Below are 18,233 nucleotides of genomic sequence, written 5' to 3' on the forward strand. Positions count from 1 at the left end.
AAATTTCACATGAATAAAAAAATTTGTTTATTTTTTTTATGGGAATAATACATTTATTAGGAATCACAGGTTCTAAATCTTTTACCAATAGATGTGATTTAAGAAACATGTAAGTTTTCCAATGTATATCCTCTTATTGTGATGATTTTCCATGAAACTGAAAAACAATTATGAGAATTTTTTGGAACCTTAAGATTTTTATGATTTTTATAGTCATTTTTTACATTCACTGGCGAAAAATATTCAACACAAATTTTTCTCAAGAAACTACTTGCATCACGAATTTTTCAAATTTTCGATCAGGCTTTCATTTATGATATAAAAAATATGGTATACTTTTGTTTAATAAATAATAAACCATAGAGTTTAAATAGCGTAGGCGAGATTAAAGTCGGTTCTTAAAACAGGAAACTAAAGTGTAAATATATACAGACTGTCCAAAAAGTAACGAAAAACCTAAATAATTTCTCAGGTAAAATATTTTTTCAAAAAGGTCTAGGTCATTGTTCGCGTAACTTCAACGAGGAATCCAGCGGTAACCCTGAATTTGACCTTGAGATTCACCTTCAAGGTCATTTGGAGGTTAATTTTTTTACATTTAGTGTTACCCAGGAACAACGACGTGGACGCCTTATTTACAAACCCTATTCGCATAAATCTCTAAATTCCCATTAGAACACTTCCCATTAAAAAAAAACTTGACCTTGAAAAAACCTTGAAGGTCAAGCTCAAGCTTAAATTGCAGGTCGCCACTGGATTCCTCATTAAAAATTACTCAGAGATTGACCACGACCTTTTTCGTAAACACCTGAGCCGTAACAGTACAGACTGGACCCGACCCATACTTGGGTCAAGCCTAAAAACCTTCAGCTGAAAGTCAAAGTTATCCTTGACCCATGACCTGCGTACATGTTTAAACCTAAAATCTTCCACTCTTTCGATTTCCCTTGTCAAAAATAGGGGTCCCCATTAAAAAAAAATTTTACCTGGAAAATTATTTAGTTATTTTGTTACTTTTTGGGCACCCTGTATACATACAAATAATGCGGGCAACTTAAACACATAAGAAGTTGTAAATTCATAAGTGATTACTGAAAATTTTCTATTTGATTGAACTATTTCTTTTTATAAGTGCTCTATTTTTCACATCAAGGAAGATATAGGGAGAAAAAAAGCATGGAATTGATTCTGAATTAAATTTAAAAAAAACAGTGTCTATACAAAAATATTATTTTATTTCTCGCATACAGTTGTGAAAATGAATAGCAATCGTTGCTAGAAAATAGAAAAGAAAATCGTAAATGAATTTGTTTTCTGATGCCTAGAGATGTCAACTGGAATCAAAAAATGTCCTAAGGATTGAAAATTCGCCTACTTAATTACTTGAGATGGAGTGAATTAATGTGTTTTGACAGGCTACATTTCAGATTAGTTTTGTGATTACAATAATCGCAAATAAATTTTGGCTTGACTGGTGCATGTTTCAAACGTATATGTCGACTCAAAGCACACGAAGAGCTGTAACTGCGAGTACAAATGTTACAATGATACTTCGTTTTAGATGTCTGTGAGTTTAATTTAAGATGTAGCAGCCTCACGTGCGTAGTCATGTGATTTTTCCGTTTAAATAGTTTGCCGCAGAATTTACAATTAAACTGTGGCAAGACGTCGCAATCGAATTTTTGATGACTTTTTAAAGTGTGCTCCTGTTTATAGGTTCGAGCACATTTTTCGCATGTGTACTTCTTTTCCGGCTTTGAATCATCAAATTTCGGCTTTTTTTGACTCCACAGGTTTTCGTTCACAGTCGGCGTATTGTCTTCGTTTATATATACGGTAAATAGTTTTGACTCAAATTTTTTATCACGTTTGAGGCTTGTAAGAGTTCCTTGATCTGAAAATAAAAAAAAATTTAATTTGCAACTGTTTATTTCCTAGCTTTAACTAAGATATTTTGATAACAAATCTAGTTATACCTTCGATGATTTCTTCCTTGATTTCCAATGTTTCGTCCACATCATATTCAATTATTAATTTCTTGGCACCAGATTTATTTCCGGAAGAGATGTCAGCAGTTGTACAAGAATACGACCCAACATTAGTGCTTTCTGTTGAGTTTGTCAACTCACTTTTCGAATTTGGTTGCTCTATAAAATCATAACGTGAATGTTACAAATGTTAAATTTCGAATAGTTTAATCATTACCTTGCAGTAAATAATGCTTTAATAAACAACCTATAAACAATCACATTAACTACTCAGTGGCGTTCAGGATTCCTATTTCTAAACAGGATTGGGATTTCTAAACAAAAATTTAAAAAATAGATAACAGTAAGACAGAGAAGAGATCATGCAGCAAACCTTGGCTCATTAACCTTAATAACCCTTAGAAAACTATATAATATCTGGACAGGATTTAAATTTCAAAAGATTGTTGTATTGAGATTAAAACGATGTCAGAAACATATCTTTTATGAATTTGATATTGGGAATAATGAGAAGTTGTATATCAAACAACTTAACGTTTTCTTAATTTGTTCTTGTAATACAATCGTCAGTAGTCAACCTATAACGATGCAACAATTTTTTATTGTAAATAACAAATCATACAGATCAAATAACCTTGATAAAATTCTCATCGGTTTTTTACATTGTAATTCCAAGCGTAGAATACCTCCTCCAGTGTACTCCAAAAAATAATGTGGAAGACTTGAAAATACAACAAGTATGGTACCCGTAAGCCGTTATTTATATCTTTCTAACAAATTTGCATCCTGCTAATTTTTCGTAGAAGTATCAACAGTTGTTAGTAAATCAAAAAGAAAGTGGTAGAAAATTTGTACCTTCTTACATTTTTTTCTTTAATAATAAGAAAATTATATTAATGAAAGGCAAATAAAAAAATGATTCATGGAAAGCATAAATGTACTCTTTCGGAACGGTCATTATTTTGCGAAAAATTCATTTAATCAACAAGGCAGTAGGATAATTAATCAACAACATAATGCGGAAGGAGAAAATGATTTTTTAATATTGCTCGCGCTAACAACTTAAGCATGGCTAATAAAAATTCATTTCTGAAAATATACATTCTTGCATCTTTTTCTGAATAGTCACAATCCATCCTACTCTTCCTAAAATATATTTTATATCCAGCAACTTTTCGGTTTCTTTTATGGTTGCGTTCAGGAGAACTTTTTTGACCTGGAAGAAAAGCATTCCCAATCTGCATTTTATAATTGCATATAATTTAAGTATTTCGTCCGCCAATATCTATATTTTTTTCTATATGTAATCCTGCACAAAGCATTATGAAATAAATGCTAAATTATTATCAATTATATTAATTATATTCTTATTATATATTATTACATTATATTAAATTATTAAATTATATAAATTATATTATAATTATTTTATTAAAGGGTACCAACACTCTACTCTCTAAAGTTTACTCAGTTAAATTTTTTTACTAATTCCAATCAGTGGCTCAATTCTAGCTATGAAAGAGATATTTTTTACTAATGTATCAGTAAAATTACTAACTTATCAGTAAAAACTACTGATTCATAGCTACTATTGAGCCACTAATTGAAATTAGTAAAAAATTTTAACTAATTCAACTTTAGAGAGTAGGATTTTGGAAAAATGGATTTTTTTGGTTTAAACAATACTTTAGGATAATAAAAACAATATGCAGTTGGGCCTATATTTGGTGCAGTTATAGCAGATCAGAAGCAAAAAAAATTTCAAGGATTAAAGTGATCGTGAAACTTTAAACGCTTTTGATTGATTTGAAATTTTGTCAGTAGCTTGCCAATTACATTCTCTATGGAAGAACGTAGCTGTTTTTAGATTTAATGTGAATTTTTTTTATAAACAACTTACTGCTTATTTTTTTGACGAAAACTCGATTTATTTCTTTAAAAGTGCTCTATTTATACAAAATTTAGTTTCGTTCCAGGTCTTATACTTTACGAGAAAACCTTCCTCCCGTCAATTAAAATTTAACACAAATTTTTTTACTTTAATATCTGTTAAAAAAGAAACCTCTAAAAATACATCCTATTACTTTTATCATACTTCCAATATAAATCGTCAAAGTTAGGCTTTTTTCAACCGCTAGATTGTTGCTACCCCTTAACTCAGAATTTAATATATTAATCAATCTTTAAAATTATTAGAAAATGCAATAGTGTTTTATAGGAAATAATTAATCATACATATCAAATTTGGTTTCAGGTCATTTTCTTACAAACACATTTTGAAGTTTAGTTTTCGGCGCTCTCTGATCAATGTAAAAAATGAAAAAGAATTGAATTGTGTTTAATATTCGTATTTCAAAATATGAACTAATTATGGTTCCATTTTGTACTAGCACATTTTGACGCTGCTTAATTATTCCAAATAAAAAAATTTTTTTCCGTACAATGTATACATAAAAGTAATTTTGACAATTGAAATATACAACAAATAGTGGATCCATACGTTATTCTTGATCATTTTCTACACCATTTGTATCGTATTACCTTTCCAGTCCTAAACTTTATTGAGAAAAAAAATACAATAAATAATGAAAATATCTTAGGTATAAACCAATTTAATGTAATGCACAAATGGCTCATTATTATTTTTTTAGCAGCTACTTTTAAGTTTAATATACCTTATTGCTTAAGATGATGAGAAGACATATGCCTTAACAAACAACTTTTTCTTTCGCTATTTTGTCACAAATATCGGAACCAAATTCTGGCTCTATTTAGATGTTAGCTTGGTGTTAGAATTATAATTCGTTTGATATGACTGAGTTTGATTTAAGATGTAAAAGGCCCACATGGCGAATCATGCTACTTTGTTGCTAAAATTCTTTACCGCAGAATTGACAACTGAAGTGTGGCATGACGTTGCATTCGTATTTTTGATGATAGTACAAACTTTGTTTCTAAACATAGCTTCGCGCACGGTTTTCGCATTTGTAATTTTTTTTCAGTTTTAAGACCCGCATTTTCTGCTTCTTGCGGATTCGTCGTTTGTTGTTATCAGCAAATTTTGTATTGCGTTTCTGACCTGTTACTGTCTCTTGATCGGAAAATGTATCAAAATGCCATGTTTTATTTTTTATTTCATAATTATAGTTAATATATTTTTATGGCAAATCTAGTTATGACTTGGATTATTTCATTCTTGATTTCCAATGTTTGGTTAATTTTGTATACAGTTGAAGTATTGGCAGCAAACGTTTGGTCAAAAGGAATGTGAGTATTTGTATAATAATATGGTCCACCATATTGCATGCTGTTGATTTCGACAACTCACTCTTCGAAATTCTGGCGTTCTTTAAAGGGGTATGTTGATCTAGGAAATTACAACGTCAAATTGAACAATAGCAAAATTAAATTATTTTAATCCTTATCTGGCATCATACATACATTTAATTAATAACCTACACATAACTAAATTCAAAAACTCAATGGCGTTCAAGAAATATATTATAAATATGAATGTTTCTTTTCCTATTTCTAAATATTATTCTAATTTTTACAAAAAAATATACAGGGCATAATATAATATTTTATACAAATTTAAGAAATTTAAATTAGATTCAAAATTAAATCAAAAATCCTATTTAATGTACAATAATAAAGGTAGTGTATAGAATTCTTGAAACTAAAACCAAGAACCAAAAAACCAAATTTGGACAACTACCATAAATATATAGAAGACTTCAAGAATATTCCATTTGTATATCATTTACATTGTCGAAGATTGCAGTATTGAGAATAAAAGAATGTTATAAATATACCATTATCAGAGTAGCTATGTGGAATAATTAAATATTTTATATCTAGCAACTTGTCCTTTCTTGACCTGGAAAAATAAAATTTTGTAATTAGCATGTTATAATTTTTATTATTTGAATTTTGACATTATTGAATTTCTGTAATTTTATTTCTATATGTACCCCTGCACAAAAATATTGAACTAATGTTAAATGACAGTAATTCATCTAAATTAAAAAAAGTTATTATCTTAAAGCAGAGTATACACTGTTTGCATGATTAAGAAGACAAACAATCAAAAAAGCATGATATGGAGTAAATATTACATTAATATTAAGTTTACACAAGTTATCTACATTTCCGAAAAACAATTCTTTTATTAAATCAGAACATAATACATTGGTTATTGTATAATTCTAGTAGGAAATATAATCACTGTTTATGGTCAATAATAAATCATACATGTCTGCAAAATTCGCATCGTATTATATGTTTGTAAGAGTAGCAGAATTTGCTCGAAAAACAAAAAGAAAATTGTAGAAAAACACTACATTGTACCTTTATATTTTTCTGAAAAATAATAAAAATGATGTGAAAGTAAGGAAAAATGTATTATTTCTGAACGGTTAACAAAAATAGAAATATGTAAAATCGTTGAATCCAATGAAATAATTGTCACACAAAGTAATCTACAATGTATGCCAATTTGATGTAATATATTGTATTGCACTGCGGTACCTTTCATTTGGAAAAATTTGAAGTCCACCAAAAATTAGCACAAGACGTTGGAAAGGGTGAGGCCTTTATTATTTCTCTGGTAAATCAGAGGTGTCTCTATCCAAACTTTTGCCCATTTTTTGTCGAGTTATTTTGGATTGATCAGTGATTTTTAGTAATAAGTCAATAATTTCCCTTTATTAATCTGGAAAAATAACTGATTCATACCTAAAATTTAGTAAATTATATAAACTAGTACAAATATTTCCTGATTCATATTGAGAGAGCTTGATACAGTTATCCTTCGTCTGAGATAGTTTTGAATTGGTTTTCTGATCCTAGAAATTCATTCGCCTAGAAATATTAACTAAAGTCACGACCTGTTTAATAAAAAGAGTTTGAAAGCTTGGAAGTCTTTCAAATTTAATATTATTTAATGTAATATATTTTTCCAAATTCTGAAATATTCAGGAATTTACTCATCATGGGAATTTATTTGCAAATGTGTTTAATGACTCCAAATATGCAGTTTTGTGATATAATGCATAGTAATGAAGTCGACTTGCTTCTGAAGTTACTATTGTCATTCAAAGGTTACTTTTTTTTACAACTTATTCTGCTATGTCGCCCACTTTCCAACACTGATTACAGTCAGAAATATTAAAAATATTTCTTGCGTAACAATAATTTTATCATTAATTTAATTATTTCACTGCACTCGCATCAAAAAACGGCACATATGAGGACATGAAGCTGCTCGATATCTTCACTTCTTCAGAATATAAAGTGTTTGTAAATAAATCTCCCAAAAAGTATATTATTAAATATTTCAGAATTTTGAAAAATTTATTGTATTAAAAAATGTTGAAAGATAATCTGAATTTTTTCATATTTTTCCTAAAGTCGACCGCTTAATGTAATATGCCTTGGTTTGACTGCTGTATGTTCTACACGTTTATGTCGATTTAAAGCACTTTGCCTAATGGATCTTAGAGAACATTGGTCGCATTTATAACGCAATACCGAATTTTTGAATCTTTTTTCTCATGAATTGTGGTATGACATTACATTCGAATTTTTTATGACGATTAAAAAATTTTTTTTGTCTATAGCTTCGAGCACACAAAGAATGTCATACAAGTTTAGATTTGCTGTCATAATTTAATATTTGATATTCAGGAACTTCTCGTTTTCACGTAAATATTTGTGTTCGGAAGAACATTTTCGACCTGGAAGAATAAAATTTGTAATTTGTATCACATAAAATAATATTTCATGTAAATATATCACACGCTTAGATTTATGTCATCTTATTTGTAGTTGAACCTTGACAGTATTTACATACTTGAATATGAATCTTTACAAAGGCATTATAAATGTATTCGTTAGTATCATTTTAAATGTAAACGTAATAATTATTTCTAGATAATGATAAATCAAATACAACGAATAACATAGATTAAATTGAAATCGGTTTTGTAAATTTGAATTTCAAGTGTAAACAACCTTTTCAAATAACATGGACTACTTAAAATATAATAAGTAGTGGATCCGGAAGAATAAAGACAAATACGAAAATGACTGATGTTAATTCCTAGGGAGTAATTTACACAAAAAGTAAAACTTTGGTAAACACAATTTGAATGTAAAATAAAAAGAGATTTATTATCATTAGTTTTAGCAACCAACGGACTTTATTGCGTAAGATGATGTGATGTTATTATGCTGTTTGCCTGCTGTGGATTGAAAATGATTATATTTTCCCAAAGCATTTGAGTCGCAAAAGAATATTTTTGAATGTTGGATCCTTAAAACGTTTATGTTTATGCAAAGCACTTACTGCAGTGTAAGAAAAATTTCGAAGAAAAGAAAACAAGAAAGAAAAAGGAAAATTGCAGCATATATAACTTTTTTTTTCTCTGTAAGTATGATTTTGGATGCACATCTATATCGGTATTCATGTGGCATTGTTGTTTAAATCGTTTATTGCAGATTTACATTTGAACCATAGTATTAATTTTTTATCTTATTGATTAAAGTAAACCTTAACGCAGTTGACTCTGCAGAGCGGATGCTCTTATACATGTGATGCAAAAAAATTATTTTTTATATTGTTTCAGAAATGTTCTAAGGATTGAGATTTCATTAACTAAATTACTTAAAATGGCGACAAACAATGTGTCTTTTCAAATTACACTTTCGAAGCGTTTTATAGGCACAATAGTCGCAAAAAAGTAGAGGTTTGACTGTTGCTTGTACTTCAGATTTACGGTATAGTAAGGCACGTGACGAAGAATAAATCTCAGCACACTTGTCAGAATTATGCATCAATTCCGACGTTCTCAAATTTGTTTTATGATGCACGTGTTCTATGTGGCTATGCATGTTAAATCTGCGCTTAAATTGTCTGGCGCAGTATTTACATTTGAACTGTGGCATGACTTGGCAAATCCAGTTTTGATGATAAGTCAAATTATATTTATGTTTATAGGTTCGATCACACTTTACGCATGTGTACTTCTTTTCCAGTTTTGAATCCTGAATTTTTGGATTCTCTGGGATCTGCAGTTTATTGTCGGAAGCTAGCGTATCATCTTCACGTATATTTTTGGTGCATACTTTTGACTCAAATTTGGTATTAAGTACCGGGACTTTCTCTTGATCTGAAAATGTATCAAAACGTATTTTGCAATTAATTCTTTCCTAGCTTTAGTTAATATACTTTGATTGCAAATCTAGCTATACCTTCGACGATTTCTTCCTTGATTTCCAATGTTTCGTCAATGTCGTATTCAAGCATTAATTTCTTGGCACCAGAATTATTGTCATAAGATATGTGACTTGTACAAGGATATGGTCCACCATCCAATCTCCCAGTTGATGTTTTTGACTCACCCTTTGACCTCCTGGTATTATCTCTAGTCCTCTGTTGATCTAGAAAGTTATAGCGTGAAAGATAAAAATAGCAATTTGCGATTATTTTAATCCTTATCTTGTAGCAGATATATGTATTTAATTAATAAAAATATTTGCAATCATATTACACTATCCAATGGAATTAAACAATTATTTAAGAAATTGTAATGTTTCGTTTCCTATTTCTAAACGAGATTCGGGGTTTCAAACAAAACAAAAAAAAAATGAAAGGAGAGCAATAAAAAGAGCATGCAGTCAAGCTTCATTGAGGTTAAGAGAATGTCTTAAATGTTCCGACCGGTCAAAAGTTTAAGTTCACCTCTTTTTTGGTGATTAAGTTCTTTTAATTTTATTTATGTTGCCCATGTAGAAATAGCCTGGTTTGACCCGACCAGAAGAAGGTTTTTGGCCAGAATCTGACCGGGTCAAACCGGGATACTATTTTGTTTATTGCCCGGCTGGGATCTGACCGAGTTCCCACCGGGACCCAGTCGGGCCAAAAATGGTAAGTAATGCCGTAATGTGGTAAGTGGTAATGTGGTAATGCCGTAAGTGGGTCGTTTGTAAATATCTGACAGGCGAAAGACCAATTTTTTATGTTTTAGATATTTTTTCATCAATTATGAAAGAAAAATTAAACTAATTTTAATTATATGGTTTCCCACTTTTGGTTCTGCGGTTCCTTGACTTGCCGTGACTTCGAAATCATTGACCAAATTCTTTTTTATTTTCAAACATAGTTTCCCAGTGAAATTATACTTATTTTTTTGTGATACGATTTTTGCTTATTTTTAATGTATTTGTATATTATCTTGAATAGGCAAAAAACGTAATAAGAAAAGAAATAACTTTTTCTGAACGAGGTTTTGAATTACGTTATAATGCTTGTACGTAATAACGATTCGACGACTTCCGGATTCTTTAATGCTAAAAACGCAGTAAAACGTCGGTGGACATCAGGTTACCCGTTAAGAAATTTGTTAAATTTCACAAAATTGTATCCAATTTTCTGGAACAAGCGGATTATTTATAAAGGTAAGTGAATTATTTTGTTAATAAGTAAACATTATTAATATTTTTCAACGTGAATGTTAAATCAATTTTCAAAACTGGTTTCATAGGTTAGGATGTCACGTGAAACCCCTGAAATTGATTTTATTTCTTGTAAAAAAACCTATGCAAACTAAGTTACGCTTAAGGTAAATTTGTTATGCAAGTTAACCTTACTTTCTTACAATGCAATTTCTTACAGAAACTTAAGAATCATAACGTATATTTTAGTAAATACATTGAATCAATGTTTGTAGTTAATATATTTATTATTATGAATGCTGTTCTTAAATTCAAGTTCCAACATCTTTTTACAGGTGGAGATAAGTACTGACAAAGATTCTTATCTCTACCCGTTTGTAGAATATGTTCGCTGTGGTAAAAAGGCTCCAGTAAAATGCAATCGAGGAGCCCAGTCAAAAACCGGTCGGATTCCGACCGGGTTACCCTATTTGTATCCGGGATCCGATCGGGTAACCCGGCTGGGAGCCGACTGGGTACACCCGGCCGGGATCCGACCAGCGCAGCGTGACGAAACCAACCAGAATCCGACCGGGCAGCCTGACCAGATTCCGGATACAAGCAGGGCAACCCTGCCAGAATCCAGCCCGAATCTGGTCATAATTTCTACACGGGTAGAGCTAAAATTTTCTGTCGTTAAAGGATTAAGCCCAGGATGAAGCATATTTGTTTATTTTCACGTAGATATTGAAAAAATTGTGTAAATTTTAATGTTTTCTTAAATTTTTAATGACTTCCGTAATAATAAATTTTTTTTAATGTACCTGGACTCATTTTAAAGCTACTTTTCCACAGTATCTCAAAAGTTTAATAGCATAGCACGTTAAGTTATTGCAAAATGATAGGATTTTTTTTAGATTTACGCTCATAGCGCTCTTGTGATATTGTTGAAAGATAGCTTAAGTTCTCACACTACGATAGGAATTTTTTGAAGATTTACGATCAGAAGCTTTTACGATACTGTGCAAATATAGCTTTAAAATTAGTCCTAGAACATTAAAAACAAAACTAAGCTTAATTGGCTCAAGTCCCTTAAGGACATTTCTTTAACTATTAAAATGTACAAAATAAATGAGTGTCATTAAAATTTACTGAAAGCAACTTTCCAATGTATTTTGGGCAGGGAACTTTGCTATCTCTCATACATCAATATTTTATATGCAGCAAATTCTCATTTTCCTGTAGGGAAATTTTAAACATTTTCGGTACGCCAGAACTTTCTTGACCTGAAAGAAAAAAATTTGTAACTTGCATAATATAATTTTATAATAAATATTAAATTAAGATTCGGTTACAAGAATTTATCTCATTTTCAGAAAAATAATTATTTTATTAACATATTAAGAAAATATATCGATATCTTTATGAATCTATATCTATTTATAGCACAGGTTAGAAAACTATTCATGCTAATTTCGATGAAGAGTAATTTTCATAAAAAGTAATCTTAGGTATAGAGACCAAATGAATGTAATACAAAAAACATGTATTATTATTATTATTTTTTGAAGCTTAATGTACTGTATTACTTAATATGACGTACAGATATATAGTTTTTGAACGTTTATGTTTCCCTCAAGAATTCAAAATAATGTAACTCGGAATTAATTTGTTACAAGATTAGTTTCAGATTTATTTGAATTTGCTATCGGATGTTATAAGATATCAACTAGGGTAAGAAATAATTTTCTAAGGATTAAATGTTTCGTGTACTTAATTACTTAAAATGGTTACGATAAATATGTGGTCCCAAGCGATTTTTTTGATACGTTTTGTAGCCACAATGATCGCAAATAAATCTTCGTTTGAGTTCTGCATGTATTTCACATTTATGTCGAGTTAAAGCAACGTAGGAATTGTAACTTCGTGTACAATTATTACAATTATACTTCACTTTAGATGGGTTGGACTTTTGGTTAAGATGTATATGACTCACGTGCCGATTCATGGTACTTTTTCGTTTAAAAAGTTTGCCGCACAAATTACATGTGAACTGTGGCGTGACGTAGCATTCAAATTTTTGATGATTATATAAACCTGATTTTTGTTTATAGCTTCTGGCACATTTTTTGCATTTGTATTTATTTTCGGAATCTAAATTTCTAATTTCTCGATTCTTTTCACTCCGTTCTTTCATCTTACCAGCTAAAATATATTCTCTTATGTCTACGCTGCATACTTTTGACTCAAAAGTACTAAAATTTCGGTCTGCAACTATTTTTGTTTCTTGATCTGAAAATTCACGAAAATATAATTAGACAGTTTTATATTCCATAGTTTTATTTAAGAGATTTGTATAACTATTCTATAGCTATACCTTGGATATTTTCTTTTTTGATGTCTAAAGTTTCGTCGTAGTCACATTCAATTTCGATTATTTCTTCCTTAATTTTCAAAGCTTCAGAATTATTGTGAAAATCAACTTCAGTAGCACATGGTTTTGTCCCATATTTTACCATATGCGTTGGTTTCATAAATGCGTTCGAAGAACATTCTTGGCCTGGAAAAATAAATATGTTGTAATTTAAACGTATTTCAATCAGTCGCATCCCTTCATTTATGTTAGTTTATTTTTGTATGTCCCCATTAGTTAATTATATGGATAATTAGAAATTTTGCTGGAAAGTCACAAGTCCATCATGCAATAGATGAATTTTGAATCAATATTCAATAAAAGCAAAGTATCTAATGTATAGAATTCCTGAAAATAAAACTAAGAATCGAAAGATCAAATTTGAAAAAACAACCAAAAAATTCTCCTATTGTCAAAAAAGAAATAAATAAGAGGAAAGAAAAATGAGAAGGCAACTAACCAAATCCCTTGCCTTTTATTTTTTATTAATTTTGCCTATTTTACTTTTATTAGTATCAAATCACAATAAAAAAACATGACATAAATATTCAAAAAACGTTTCGGCGCTCATACAGCATCCTTATCGAGGCAAGAAAATTTGTCTCCTTATTTATTATAATAATTTTTTAAAATAACAATAGGAGCAATTTATGGTGGCTATTCGTTGGTCGTTGGATTCTTAGTTTTATTTTTCGAAATTTTATACATTAAATTGATTATTGCACGTCAAATAGGATTTTAATCTAAATGAAATTCCTTAAATTTCAAAGTATTTGAATCCTTTTAACAAAGATTTTATTAAATAACTAAGAATAAGATACATTCGTTTTTCTATTATATTGATACAAGATGCAAACATTTTGCATATGACACTTATATATTTTGTACGATTTTTCGTTATCTGTAATCCTTCCAAAGACACTAAATTCTACGCTAAATATTATTAGCTTTCAGATCATTCTCGAAACATATTTACAGCATTGTTCTGGTAAAAGTTATATCCATAAAAAATAGGACAGAACATTCTGGACAATTCAATATTTTATCATTAGAATCTTCGCGTTTATAGGCAGCGTTTTTCGGAGAATTTTCATATTATTGAAATATTTCGTGGTTGTAAAATATACTTTTATTTCTACTTCTGCCATCTAAATTCTACAATATTTAAATTATTAGGAAGATTACAAATGATTGAAATAAGATTAAGATTATATAAAATAAAATTAGATAAGATAGAATAAGATTTAAAACCTTAAGCTAATGACAAGTGCTCGATTCGTAAGACATCATTGATAACTGTCTGCAAAATTGGAATCACATTACACATGTTCGCGTGAATAGAAAAAGTTACTAGTACACATGAATGACAAAAAAAATGGAAATCTAAATTTTTTATACCTATATCATTTTTCTCTAAAAGGAAATTAGTTGAAGTATAAAGACAACAAAAATATTTATGCTAATTTTTAAAGGGGAATATGAGGTTCTTTCTTATTTCCGAATAGTTCAAAAATAAAAATATTTGAAACCGTTGAATCCTTTGAGGAAAATTTTCACAACAAATAATCTTAGGTCTACACCAATTTAATTTGACACAAAAAAGATCTATTACAAATAGTTTTAGCAACTAAATTTGAGTTGAAACGTACTTTATTGCATAAGATGATATGAATCCATATATCTGTACAACTTTTCCATTTGTTATTTTAACCACAAATTTCGCAAACAAACCATAGCTTGACTGCTGCATGTTCTAAACATGTCTATTTTCTTAAAGCATTTTGGAAAACTGTAACTCCGAGTTTCTTTGCTACAATAAGATTTGGATTACATAAGTCGTATTAATTTTTTTTCCTGGCGATATGACATATTAACTAGTATTCGAAATAATGCTTTAGATATAGAAGTTTCGTATGATAAATTATTCTCGATGGCGACAATTAATGTGGGTTCCCAATTTAAATTTTCTGCTCGTTTTGTGGCCACAATAATCGCAAATAAATTGTGGTGTGATAGCTGCGTGATTTTCGCGTTAGATTTCGCTTTAGATGTCTTTGAGTTTGATTTAAGATGAACAACACCCTCGTGAGCATTCACGTGATATTTCCGTTTAAATAGTTTGCCACAGAAATTACATGCAAACTGTGGCGTGACATCGCATTCGTATTTTTGATGATAAGTCAAATACTTTTTCTCTTTATAGCTCCGAGCACACTTTTTGCATTTGTATTGAACTTCCAGTTCTAAATTTTGAATGTACTGCTTCTTTTGACCCAGTTGTTTCATGTTACCAGCTAACATATTTACGTTTATATTTACGATGCATTCTTTTACCGCATATTTTGTATTAAAACTTGGGCATGTAGCTTCTCCCGCTTCTCGATCTGAAAATTGACCAAATTGTAATCAGATATTTGTTTAATTTATGGTATTATTTAAGATATTTTAATGATAAAACTATGGCCGCACCTTGTATGATTTCATCCTTAATGTCCAAGGTTTCGTCATTGTCGTACTTAATCGAAGTCTTGCTTCTAAATTCATTGGGAAAAGAAATTCCACTAGTGCACGTTTTTGTCGCATATTTTGAATTATTCTTTGGTCTTGCCGTTATGTTTGACGAACTTTCTTGTCCTGGGAATATAAATATGTGATTTGATATGATTCAATGTAAACATATATTGAAGATCGAAAATTTTGATAGACAAGCGCAAGGGTATCACGCAATAGGTAAATGTTGAATAAATATAAAAGTTACATCCAATAAAAAAGTTCTCAGGGGACTTTCTGAACAACTCAATTTTTGTATCCAGAGACTTCTTGTGTTTACCGCAGTTTTTTTCGAAGAATTGACATATCCTGAAAAGTCGTATTTGTGATAATTATGCATGTAGCAATTTCATATTATAGAAATATTTTACGTGCTAAAACTGTAATTTTATTTCTAGATGTGCTACCTATATTCTAAGATATTTAAACGATGAGGAAGGTGGAAAAACACACCAACAGCAGCCAGTCAATATAACATTCATATTAAGTTAAATTGAAATACTAAAATCACAAAATTATTTTTTTATTATCTCAGAATATAACAAAGTTGTTCACGTTTTATTTTAGTGGAGCGCTAAGAACTTTTCATAGTAAAGAATTAATTATACAGATCGAATTGCGTACATAAAATTCAAACTTGTTAATGTTGAAAACTCAAACTTATGACATGTACTGGATCCCTCAGACATTATTGGTAACAGTGTGAACATTTTGTATCATATTGCACATTTTCGTAGAAATAGCAGCAGTTGCGAGAAAATAAAAAAAATTGTAGAGAAAGTGCAGCTTCTCATATCCGTATTTTTTCAGAAAAAAGGAAAATTGTATGAAGTAAGGTAGAATAAAATATGAGGTTGGTTCATGCTCTTTTAGAAATAATGATTGAGCTGCGTGTACTAAATTACTTGAAATGGCAACAATGAATGTGTGTTGCCAAACTACTTTTTTGATTCATTTTGCGGCCACAATAATCGCAAATAAATTCTGGTGGGACAGCTGCGTGCTTTTCGCGTTTGTGTCGAGTTAAAGCACGAGAGGAATTATAACTACGTGTACAATTATCACAATTATACTTCGCTTTAGATGTCTCTGAGTTTGATTTAAGATGAACAACACGTGCGTGAGCATTCACGTGAGATTTCCGTTTAAATAGTTTGCCGCAGAAATTACATTTGAACTGTGGCGTGACATCGCATTCGTATGTCTGATGATAAGTCAAATACTTTTTCTCCTTATAGCTCCGAGCACACTTTTTGCATTTGTATTTAACTTCCGGTTTTAAATTCTGAATATACTCCTTCTTTTGACTCAGTTGTTTCACGTTACTGGCTAACATATCTACGTTTATATTTACGATGCATTCTTTTACCGCATATTTTGTATTAAAATTTGGGCATGTAACTTCTTCTGTTTCTTGATCTGAAAATTGACCAAATTGTAATCAGATATTTGATTAATTTATGGTTTTGTTTAAGATATTTTAATAATAAAACTATGGCCACACCTTGTATGATTTCCTCCTTGATGTCCAAGGTTTCGTCATTGTCGTACTTAATCAAAGTCTTGCTTCTAAATTCATTGGGAAAAGAAATTTCACTAGTGAGCGATTTTGTCCTAAATTGTGGATTACGCTTTGGTCTTGTCATCGTGTTTGATGAACTTTCTTGTCCTGGGAAAATAAATATGTAATTTGATAAGATTTAATTTAAACATATATTGAAGATAGACAATTTAGACAGACAAGCGCAAAGGTATCATGCAATAGGTGAATGTTGAATCAATATTAAATCCAAACAAAATGTCAAAATCATAACAAAAATGTTTTTTTCTCAGAATAAAATACGAAAATTTTATTATCGTGAAAAGAATTTTCAGTAGTTATAGGTTTTATGTGCATTTGATTTTTTTAGAAATAAGATTCTGATCTCTAAGGTGTTTCAGGAAATCATTACACGATTTGGTGCGATATTTTGTATTAGCCTTTGGTCTTGTAGTTGCGATTGAAGAACCTATTTGGTCTGGAACAAAAAATAGTTAATTATTATGATTCAATTTGAAAGTATTTAATAATTTGTACGTCTTTATTTATTTTGGTTTATTTTTCAAGGCACCCATTCAGAACAAGGACATTTATATAATTTGATGGAAAATCAGGACATCAGCAAATTTTTAGTTCTAAAAGTAGCCGATTACACGACTGGAGGAGCGAGAGAGAATGTGCATTTGCGCAGTGCAATAATAAATCCAAAATACGTCAATAATGTAATCCTCGTCTCATATTTCAAACGTAGTAAACTTGTTAATTATAGCTTTAATACATAAAGTATCGTGTGCTCCAAATGTAAACATTTTTTTACCCTATAACGTTTGCAGTAGTGGAAATCACTCTGATAATTGGGACACTACACAAATATTAACAAATAGGATTAAAATCATTATTTGTCTTTTTGATATACGAATACGTGTAGTGTTCCAATTATTAAGTTAATTTAATTAGTTATTATACATACAATAGTATTTTTGATTGAAGACTTGGAAAGCTGAACCAAACGAGCGCTTAAACAGTTGCAAGGAGTGGAGATGACGCGCATTTTCTGCGCGTAGTCCCCACTCCTCCCTACTGTTCAAGCGCTCGTTCGGTTCTGATTTTCCCGAGCCTTCAATTAATAATTATCTATTGTAGGCTCATTATCTACTGTAAGGTGGTCTCCCCTAAAGACCCTCTAGGGAAAGACGCGACAATCTAGGAACCGATTGCGGATTGGTCGAAGCTGGATTTGAGAAACATCCAGTCGGGCGCTGGTAGTGGGGATGTAGTATCGTGATACATCTGTTGTGAAGAAGTG

At 30.3% G+C, this 18,233-nt stretch overlaps 5 protein-coding genes across 5 annotated transcripts; all 5 read right to left on the reverse strand.

Annotated features, from left to right (window-relative positions):
• Window positions 1-1,223: 1,223 nt before the first annotated feature.
• On the reverse strand, window positions 1,224-2,371 carry LOC117182761 (zinc finger protein 431-like). The gene is made up of 3 exons (XM_033375866.1): window positions 2,362-2,371; window positions 1,977-2,147; window positions 1,224-1,894 (listed from the first exon to the last, which is right to left on the reverse strand). The coding sequence occupies exons 1-3, from the start codon at window positions 2,369-2,371 to the stop codon at window positions 1,380-1,382; spliced, it is 696 nt and encodes a 231-aa protein (XP_033231757.1). The 3' UTR covers window positions 1,224-1,379.
• A 6,237-nt stretch (window positions 2,372-8,608) lies between these two features.
• Window positions 8,609-11,258, reverse strand: LOC117182763 (zinc finger protein 888-like). The gene is made up of 3 exons (XM_033375867.1): window positions 11,249-11,258; window positions 9,243-9,431; window positions 8,609-9,160 (listed from the first exon to the last, which is right to left on the reverse strand). Exons 1-3 carry the CDS (start codon window positions 11,256-11,258, stop codon window positions 8,652-8,654), a joined length of 708 nt encoding a protein of 235 aa, XP_033231758.1. The 3' UTR covers window positions 8,609-8,651.
• Window positions 11,259-12,012: 754 nt separating this feature from the next.
• LOC117168070 (zinc finger protein 708-like) lies at window positions 12,013-12,971 on the reverse strand. The gene is made up of 2 exons (XM_033353429.1): window positions 12,802-12,971; window positions 12,013-12,716 (listed from the first exon to the last, which is right to left on the reverse strand). Exons 1-2 carry the CDS (start codon window positions 12,956-12,958, stop codon window positions 12,202-12,204), a joined length of 672 nt encoding a protein of 223 aa, XP_033209320.1. The 5' UTR covers window positions 12,959-12,971; the 3' UTR covers window positions 12,013-12,201.
• A 797-nt stretch (window positions 12,972-13,768) lies between these two features.
• Window positions 13,769-15,491, reverse strand: LOC117168010 (zinc finger protein 888-like). The gene is made up of 2 exons (XM_033353324.1): window positions 15,307-15,491; window positions 13,769-15,221 (listed from the first exon to the last, which is right to left on the reverse strand). The coding sequence occupies exon 2, from the start codon at window positions 15,136-15,138 to the stop codon at window positions 14,665-14,667; it is 474 nt and encodes a 157-aa protein (XP_033209215.1). The 5' UTR covers window positions 15,139-15,221; window positions 15,307-15,491; the 3' UTR covers window positions 13,769-14,664.
• A 458-nt stretch (window positions 15,492-15,949) lies between these two features.
• LOC117167887 (zinc finger protein 492-like) lies at window positions 15,950-17,052 on the reverse strand. Its single transcript, XM_033353121.1, has 2 exons — window positions 16,892-17,052; window positions 15,950-16,806 (listed from the first exon to the last, which is right to left on the reverse strand). The coding sequence occupies exons 1-2, from the start codon at window positions 17,031-17,033 to the stop codon at window positions 16,289-16,291; spliced, it is 660 nt and encodes a 219-aa protein (XP_033209012.1). The 5' UTR covers window positions 17,034-17,052; the 3' UTR covers window positions 15,950-16,288.
• Window positions 17,053-18,233: the final 1,181 nt, after the last annotated feature.

The sequence above is a fragment of the Belonocnema kinseyi genome, chromosome 2 (genome assembly GCF_010883055.1).
Source record: "Belonocnema kinseyi isolate 2016_QV_RU_SX_M_011 chromosome 2, B_treatae_v1, whole genome shotgun sequence".
Classification (NCBI taxonomy): domain Eukaryota; kingdom Metazoa; phylum Arthropoda; class Insecta; order Hymenoptera; family Cynipidae; genus Belonocnema; species Belonocnema kinseyi.